The sequence below is a fragment of the Rattus norvegicus genome, chromosome 3 (genome assembly GCF_021556685.1).
Source record: "Rattus norvegicus strain SHRSP/BbbUtx chromosome 3, alternate assembly SHRSP_T2T, whole genome shotgun sequence".
NCBI classification, from domain to species: domain Eukaryota; kingdom Metazoa; phylum Chordata; class Mammalia; order Rodentia; family Muridae; genus Rattus; species Rattus norvegicus.
This window is the reverse complement of record NC_141536.1, coordinates 72660793-72670316: the sequence shown is the minus strand read 5'-3', so window position 1 is coordinate 72670316 and position 9524 is coordinate 72660793. Positions and strand designations below refer to the sequence as shown.

At 34.8% G+C, this 9524-nt stretch overlaps 1 protein-coding gene and 1 pseudogene across 1 annotated transcript; both read left to right on the top strand.

Annotated features, from left to right (window-relative positions):
- The first annotated feature begins 2788 nt into the window (after window positions 1-2788).
- On the top strand, window positions 2789-3742 carry Or5l13 (olfactory receptor family 5 subfamily L member 13). Its single transcript, NM_001000512.1, is given in 1 exon segment — window positions 2789-3742. A coding segment is annotated over 1 exon segment (954 nt).
- Window positions 8364-9311, top strand: Or5d16-ps1 (olfactory receptor family 5 subfamily D member 16, pseudogene 1; annotated as a pseudogene).

Sequence of the window (9524 nt, the reverse complement as noted above, 5' to 3'; positions counted from 1 at the left end):
GCAGACTTCAGGTATAAGTGCTGTATTTTCACATACATTTTACATTATTTAACTTTATTACCAATCTGTGCAAAAGCGCCCTACTCTGCTGATCTTCCACAGAGAATATTTTTTAGTCTACCAGGACATACATCTCTACTTCAGTTTATTAACTTTGTTATGGCATAGAAATTAGTCATTGCATTACATAAGGGATCCTTTTCCCTAGAGGTTAATTTCCAGTCATAAACACTCCACTTATGAGAAAGTTTAAAATCTCCAGTCCTGGGGAGAACATGTATCAGGTTTGTTCATGGGCATAAGTCTCTAATTGCTGAAAATTGAAAATGGCCATATTTTATCAAGTAAACTGATTTTTAAAATACATTTATATTTTTCTCTTCTAATGAAGATTGCATATGAAATGTTAAACTTTGCTTTGACATGAAAAGTTTGTTAGTCTTTTCAGGAATGACAACTGGTGATAAATGAAAAAACTAATATCAAACAATATGAGCATGAAAATTTAATATTGTAACATTCTTTTCTGTCTCTCTTTCCATCTGTTTCTTTGTCTCTTTCTTTTTTTTCTCCTCTGTGTTTGTGTGTGTGCATGTTTATATGTCTGTTTACATGTGTGTGATACTCTTGTTTTCTCTCTCCTCTTTTGTACCAACTTCATGACAGAATATGATCTTCCTTTTGCCATACCTAACCAATTCAGAGGATTGAATAGTTAATACAGTAGTCATGCATCCAGTTCTTGCTTTTGAACAGAGATAAGCATGCTGCATTCAATTTTCTTTAAATTTATCACAGAGTAATTTCAATGTTATCCTTATAGAACAATGCAAATTTGACTTCCAAGATTTGTGTATGTTAAGAAATTTTTTCTAACATTTTCTTTACATTGTCCTTTCTTTTCTTTCCTCATTTAGTATTTGACTTAGAAAAAGATTTAATGAAAGTCTTTTTTAATTATTTTGCTTTCATTTGGGGATTTTTAATTTAATTACAACATTTTCTCCTTTCCTTTTCTTCATTTAAAGCCTCTCATATACCTCAACTAGCTGTCCTTCCAAAAACCTGTGTCTCACTGTTATTACAAGCATATCCATGTTTATACATTTACATTTCTAAATATAACCTGTTCATACATAGGTAGTGTCAAATATGTATGTTTTCAGAGCTCACCGTTTACCATCATATAACCAATTGTTGAATTATTCCCTGAGTAAAAGAAGAAGATGTGCTTCTACCTTTATTCATTTGCCAATTGTTCAAGGTGTAGAGTTGATGCTTTGTGGATTTTTACCTATTCATTTAGCATGTTTTTCGGTGTCTGTCTTTCTCTCTATCTTTCCTTTCCTCTTCCTTTCTTTCCTTCCAACTTCTTGTCTGCCAGTCTCTGTCTTTGTCTCTATCATTGTCTCTGTCTCTGTTTCTCTATCTCCACTCTTTCTTCTTTATCAAAAAGAAGATGAAGTCAAGACTCTATATCTTAGTTCAAGATGGAAAAATGCTCCACTCTTTTGATTTTTGTTCCTATTTTCTTCAGTTTTATTTGAAGTAATAAAAATACGCATTTTCCTCATGCATTTCATTTAAGAAAGTCAGAGTATAAAATAAATCTACTATGAGATTGTGTTTACACTCTCATGGCATTTTAAATCATCCACCTTGTCCAAAAAAGTACTTAAACAAATCTGGAGGAGTTTTCATTTATTCTTTCTTAACTTAAGAAATTATAGTATATCATATATAAATAATATATGATTAATTTTTGCAAGTATAAAACATCAAATATCTAACATATATCTTATATATGTTATTATGTAAAACTAGATTTATGTTTTTGCATGCTCTAAGATTTTAGAATCATTCATATCTAAGATGTAATTTAAAAAGAATGTTCTAATTTTCCCAATTATATGTAATGATGAGCCATAATTTAAGGATGCTTCTTTTTAACTGCTTTCTATCTTAATATCCTAAGAAATATTCTAGTGTCATTTTATAAATGGGTTTCAATTATTTTAAATATGATCGGATTTGGTGAAACACTGAGCTTATATTCCCTAATTTCCAGTAATTTTGGTTTTAATTTTTATTGGTAACTGTAATAAAATCTCAAATACATTTTCACACTCATTTTCTCAAAAATGTAGTCATTATATCTGACTCACTTTAGAGCTTGATTGTAATGAAACAAGTAGTTTCAACTAAGAATGAAAAGTGTTATCGATTTATCATTGGATTTTCTGAATATTGCTTTTAAATTTTAATATTATCGAAATTTCAGCACCTTTGCAAGGCATTAACTTCAGATACAATTTTTATAGTGCTACAACAAGTAATTGGAGGTAAATTGCTCCAAGTTTTGTATTATTAGATTGAGTGAAAGTAGTACAACTATGCATATGACATACATGAAATAGATCACAAACTGCCAGGTCATATCTTTAATAAAGTTTTCACTGATTAGATTAAATCTCATACTACTGCTTAAATTAATTATCAAATTACAGCACTGAATGTATTTTAAACAAAATTAAGCCACTTCCTCAGAGATACACTTAATTTAGTTGTGGCTTATATTAACAAGTGTAAGATGGGGTTGCTGATAATTGTTTTTGTACAAATATGAACTAGCTAATATTTTGAAATTTTTATAATTATGTTTTTCTGGTACTTATAAACATATGTTCTTTACATTAATTCAATACTTTTCTACAGTTAATAGAAGTCTCTCCTTTTCTCCCCCCTTCTCTTCACAGAAGTAGTATGGGTAAACTGCCAATTAGCAGACATGGATGAGGTAAACTGTACCTCTCTGGCAGAGTTCGTTCTTCTTGGCTTTTCTGATGTCCCAGAGCTGGCAATCTTTCTCTTTCTAGTGTTTCTTCTCATTTATGGAGTGACAGTCATAGCGAACCTGGGGATGACTGTGCTGATTCAAGTCAGCTCTCGTCTTCACACTCCTATGTACTTTTTCCTCAGCCACCTGTCATTTGTGGATTTCTGTTATGCTTCCATCATTGTGCCAAAGATGTTCACTGATATTATCAACAAGGATAAAGTTATTTCTTACCAGGAATGCATGATTCAATTTTATTTATTTTGTACTTTTGCTATCACTGAAGTCTTCCTATTGGCTGTTATGGCCTATGACCGCTTTGTGGCCATTTGTAATCCACTACTGTACATGGTTGTCATGTCCCCAAAGCTCCGTCTAGTATTGGTGTCCTGTTGCTACTTTTATGCATCAGTATGTTCTCTGATTCACCTATGCTTAGCTCTTGAGATCCCATCATTTAAGTCAAATGTGATTAATCACTTCTTTTGTGATCTGCCTCCTCTCTTAAGTCTCGCTTGCTCTGATGTTACTACAAGTGAGTTTTTCCTGTTCACCATTGTCAATTTCAATGAGATTCTCACTATTGTGATCATCTTCACCTCCTACTTGTTTATCCTTATCACTATCCTGAAGATGCGCTCTGCAGAGGGGAGACACAAGGCCTTTTCCACCTGTGCTTCCCATCTCACAGTCATCGTGGTCTTCCATGGAACGATCCTTTTTATTTATTGTCAGCCCAACTCTGGTAATACTCTAGATGTTGATAAAGTGACTACAGTCTTCTACACTGTGGTCATTCCCATGCTGAATCCCCTGATCTACAGTCTGCGGAATAAGGATGTGAAAGAGGCTCTTAGAAAAGTGTTAGGGTCTAAAAAATTATCTTTACTAAGTTTTTATTTTTAGCAAAACTTAGGGATTTATAGTGAAGACCCATATATAGGCAAATAGGTGAGCATTGAATATAGAGCATTAAAAAGGATGGCTATTTTAAAAGGAAACTTATTACTGAGACTTAATATTCACATATTCATGTGTGTTCTCTATAGTTGAAGAATTTCAAAGGTTGTACATATGTTTTTCTTCATTTTGTAGTATTTTAAGCTGTTGTGAGTTATGATGTAGCACTTGCATTATTTATGATTGTAGACCTTTATTATAGCATAATTGATGGAATACATGATGCACTTAAAAACTTATTTCCTGCTAACAACATTTCATCAAGCAGTTTATACATAAGTATCTATATCTTATAATCTAGCTAGTCTATATAATATATAAATTAAGGGTTTTTGGCATTTTCTTTACTATTTGGTATTGGAATCACTGTATTGAGTTAGAATTTCATGTTACAAATGAATGCAAGAATAACATTTATTCACAAGAATCCAGGAAATATTAATTGTGTGCTATTTTCAAGGAGTTTTCAATCCATCTTATATATAATCCTTTGTATTATTTTCTCTTTGTATTTCTCTGTATTGGGCTTCTCTGTCATTAGCTTGCCTTAATAGTGTCTGCATTTATGACTTATCACTGACTTGATAATCTTTCTTTACTCTAGTGAGACCTAGCATGCACCTCACCACTAAGTGGATCTGTTATTTTTTTGCATATGCATTTGACTTTAATAAAATATTGTTGTCCCTCTTTATTGCTACCTAGCTCGGGTTCCTCATGTATCTTGATTTATGTTTCACTTCTACGATCCAAGATGATTAATATCAGTTTCCACCTTGTCTTTATTTGTTAAACTAAAACATTTATTCTGTTATCTAATGTTAGAAAAACAGTTTGGGCATGGGATCCTTTAGTGCAGGCAGGGGCCTCAGGCAGGATAGAGTGCCCACCTGTGTGCGGACAAAGACAGCGGCAGCCAGTGACACTTCGGGGAGCTGGTCTCAGGCTGCTGAAAAGGAAGGCGCCATAGCCTCACTCAAGCAAGGGCGCCACACAAGGCCATGCAGGATGCTGAGCCATCTGTGGTGGGATGAGTGGTTCGGAATAGCCCACGACCGAGGGTGGGCAGTGAGGTGAGGGAAGAAAAGGCCATCAGATCTCAGGGACCAAGAAAAAAAAATTACCGCCAACCCCACTTCCCATGTCTTACACCTCTTTCACTGGTGAAGTAGACATCACTACTCATTCTCAGAATTAGCTTGGCCTTCCTGCCCCTGTGCAAGACAGAAAGAACCCTGGGCCTCAGTCATCCAGGTGCATCCAATCAACTGCCTTTGATGGTTTCTCAATACCTCATTGAGAGGCATGTATCTTACTGCTTGCCAAACATGAGCTGAAACTATATGATGAAGTCTCTTATAGGTGTTAATGACTCCATTTCAATCTTTTAGATCTCTATTGTCAATTGATTGGGAGTGGGATCTTGAGTTGGGGTCAGTCTCCTCAGAAAATGACATTTGAAATCCCCTCTACAGTTTTACTATCTTTGTTTGCTTATCTACATGTTCCAAGTACTTTACTGGAAAGCAAATCCAGAAGAGTACCTGCATGACCTGAGGTGCCATTTTTAAAATACTAATGTAATATTTTGAAACCAAAGAAATTGGCCTGTTAATCAAGGAAACTATATTTTGAATAAAACACAAACTTTAAAAGAATAATGTACCTAAAAAGAAGAAGATACACTAGCTGAGAAGGATAGATTTGTAAGCCATGCATCTTATATAGGGTTTATACTCAGATTATGTTAAAGCACTCCTCGAATTCAGTAAAGAAAACTAATAATTCATTTACAAATGGAAGGAAGAATGAGATGTTATAAGAAAATATTTAGTGATTACTAGGGATGCTTAGCATCATCAGTCACTGAGGGAAATGCAAATTAAAACCACAGTAGGAAAACTCTTCACTCTCATTACAATGACTGCAATTAAAAAAGTACAAAGCCAGACAAGAATGGTTGGTGAGGAGGTGGAGAAATTACAGTTTTTATTTAATATGGAACTATAAAACAGTGGAGCCACGTTGGAAGAGTTTTCTGGATTCTTAGAAAATTATACATAGGACCCTACAATCCCACTTTTAGACATTTCCCTCAGAAAATTGAAAAGTGGTTCTTCAAGTTTGTTCATAAATATTCCCAACATCATTATTCATAAAGGCCAAAACAGACAGCCGTTATCCAGATGTCCAAGAGTTTCAGAAAGGACCAAGAAAATGTATATGATGAAAAGGAGCAAAGTACTCAAAGTCTACCAAGAGGTATTTCGAGAGCAGTAAGCCAAAAGGCGTTGAGGAAATGAGAATTGAAAATAGAGTCTCAGAGTAACCTGGACCCTTAGGAACTCCCAGAGACTGAATCACCAACCAAAGAGTGAGCAGAGGATGGAACGAGGCTCTCTGCACGTATGTAGCAGATTACTTCCTGTTCTGCATGCAGGATGCCCAAAAACTGGAGATGGGGCTGTCCTGAACCAGTGGATCCCAAGACGGACAGCCTTGCCTGGAATCAGTGGAAGATGATGTACCAAGTCCTGTAGCAACTGGATGTGCAGGAGTTGAGGTTAGGAGTGCATGGGGGTTGGATGAGGAATGGGGACATGAGGGTTGTCCCCCAGAGGGGGATTTCCTTTTCTAAGTGGAATTGGGAAGACTTAATTAAATGAATACTGGGAGGAAAGGAAAGGCTGATATTTGGTTGTAAAGTGTACAAATAAATAAATTTAATAAATAAATAAGGAAGAAAATGAATGAATGAATGAATGAATGAATGAATGGAGTAGGAGATGACATTAACAAAGCTAAAACTCACAGGAAATACTTCCAAAGATGCTATAACTTCCATTCAAGTTTTCCATGAAATTGAAATTACACCGTATATAGTATTTAATTTTAACTGCTTATTCTGAATTCTCTAGAGACTATCACAACCAATTATTTCTAGACTATAATGCCAGGGGGAGAAGCAGTAAGCATAATAATAGAGTTAGCAACTCTCTCAAATAAGTTCTTCCTATAGAGTCAAGAGAGGACTGCACTTACCATCAACAGGGTTGTCTACAGGTCTGAAAAAATAATGTTAATATTTTCTCTGTGAGCTATGTAGAACACCCCAGCTTTGTGTCAGTCTTTTATAAGAAAACATAATTTAGGGGAACTTTTGAAACACTAATGGCATTTGCACCTGGAAATTCAAGAACCAAAAGGTCTACTCTGGTAAAAGTCATGTTGAAAGAACCGTCTTTGGTTGTGAGCATGTATTTGGAATAAGGTAGATCATGTCTGTTTTCTAAAATATATATACTCCTTATGTAAGTGAAAATTTGGACTAGTTTGCTGTGTAAATAGACACTTAAATTGTTGAATCTCAATAAGTAAAGTACACATTCTGGGGAAACAAAATGAAGAAAAACCTTAACAAGCTTTCATTCTCTTCACATGAATATAGGGATTAAATGAATATTCGTGATGACTTACAGGGAGAAGAAAGAAATTCATAAAGACACACCATTCTCACTGTTTGTGAACTATTACTTCTAGATAAGAGCATTTCCTGACCTCCACTCTTTGTGTTCTATTCAGTGTAGCTATTCAGAATATGTTTGAAGCCATTTTCTCATTCGACGAAATAAATTGCATAGTTTCCATCATATCTTAAAGATTTACTTTAAACATAACAAGACGAAATGCTGTAAAAAGACAACCAAAACAGTTAAGGTAATAGATTGTGAAAACTGAATTTTATCATTTTTTATTCTGTAAAGCTAATGACCATTTGACAGAAAGTGAAAACATAGTAGTTTTAGGGGTTTGATTTTTTTTCCTATTGAAGAAGTTTTGTTAAACTTCACTTTGATCATCAGCAGAAAAGGCAGCATAAAAGATAACTCATGGGGGCTGGGGATTTAGCTCAGTGGTAGAGCGCTTACCTAGGAAGCGCAAGGCCTTGGGTTCGGTCCCCAGCTCCGAAAAAAAGAACCAAAAAAAAAAAAGATAACTCATTTTACATAAAATGCAAATATAAAAATTGAATTTAATAGATAAGATTCTTGGTCAATTCTAATAATATTAATATTGCTTTGATAGTAAATGACAGATTATTTTGCAATATCTCAGCATGCAGAAATGTTAGTGTAAGGAAATTTTCATAGGTGATGCTTTCTATTCTTCTATGCTTCGTTGGAAATTCCAGTACTATGAAAATAAATTATTATATTTGACTAATTTTTAAGATAAAGAGTATGAGACTTCAGTAACATTTGACTGCTCCATGTTTGTTCAGAGTTTTATCTGTTTTTCATTATTCTATTGTAAATAGTGATTTAAAATCATATTTAAACATATTTAAGACAATGATCAGAACTATGAAATTACTCATAATATACTAATTTAATTTCTGAATCTCTGGTTAAATCTGTTTTGATATTTCAATATCTCAATATCACAAAAATATATATTTTGTTTCATCTTTAGGCCTGTTGACAGTTGGTTAGGCATTCTTTGTGTGTGAATCTTTTTTCTCTATTTTATTTCCAAGATCAATTTTCAGATCTCATCAGAAGGAATCATGTTTCTGACAGACATAAATCTAACTTCTGAGGTCACATTCACTCTCTTGGGCTTCTCAGATTACCCAGAACTGCAGGTTCCTCTCTTCTTGTTGTTTCTGGCAATCTACAGCTTCAGTGTGCTAGGGAATCTAGGGATGATAATGATCATTAAGATTAACCCCAAACTGCACACCCCCATGTACTTCTTCCTCAGCCACCTTTCCTTTGCAGATTTCTGCTATTCCTCGATCATTGCTCCCAAGATGCTGGTGAACCTTGTCATAGAAGACAGGACCATTTCCTTTTCAGGATGCATAATGCAGTTCTTTCTCTTTTGCACATTTGTAGTGACTAAACTAATTCTATTTGCTGTGATGGCCTATGACTGCTTTGTGGCTGTCTGTAACCCCCTGCTGTACACAGTTGTCATGTCACAGAGACTCTGAGCACTGCTAGTGCTAGGATCATATGCATGGGGAGTGGTGTGCTCATTGACACTAACCTGCTCTGCTTTGAATTTATATTTCCGAGGTTTCAACACAATTAATCACTTCTTCTGTGAACTCTCCTCCCTGATAGCCCTTTCTTGCTCTGATTCTAAACTCAGCCAGTTACTGCTTTTTATTGTTGCTACTTTCAATGAGATAAGCACACTGCTCATCATTCTTACATCATATTTGTTCATTATTGTCACTGCCCTGAAAATGAATTCATCTAGTGGGCACCGCAAAGTCTTCTCTACCTGTGCTTCCCACATGACGGCCATCACCATCTTCCATGGAACCATATTATTCCTCTACTGTGTGCCCAACTCCAAGAACTCCAGGCACACTGTCAAAGTGGCTTCTTTGTTTTACACAGTGGTGATCCCCATGCTAAACCCCTTAATCTACAGTCTGAGAAATAAAGATGTCAAAGACACAGTCAGTAAAATAATGAAAGTAAGATATTTTTCTCAGCCTTAAGATACAGTTAACTGTGCTATTGAAAAATGTGTTTGGTTTTGAGTGAATGAACTGTGTAGTAATAATTCATTTTAAAATTTCTCCTGACTTTTCAAAAGAGAAACAAAATTTTCACATGAAATAAGCACATTTTAGGACAAAGATATGATACTATGTTTGGCCTCAATATACTGTACAAATATGGTTGACCTTAACTTCAGTCTTCGTCTTTAA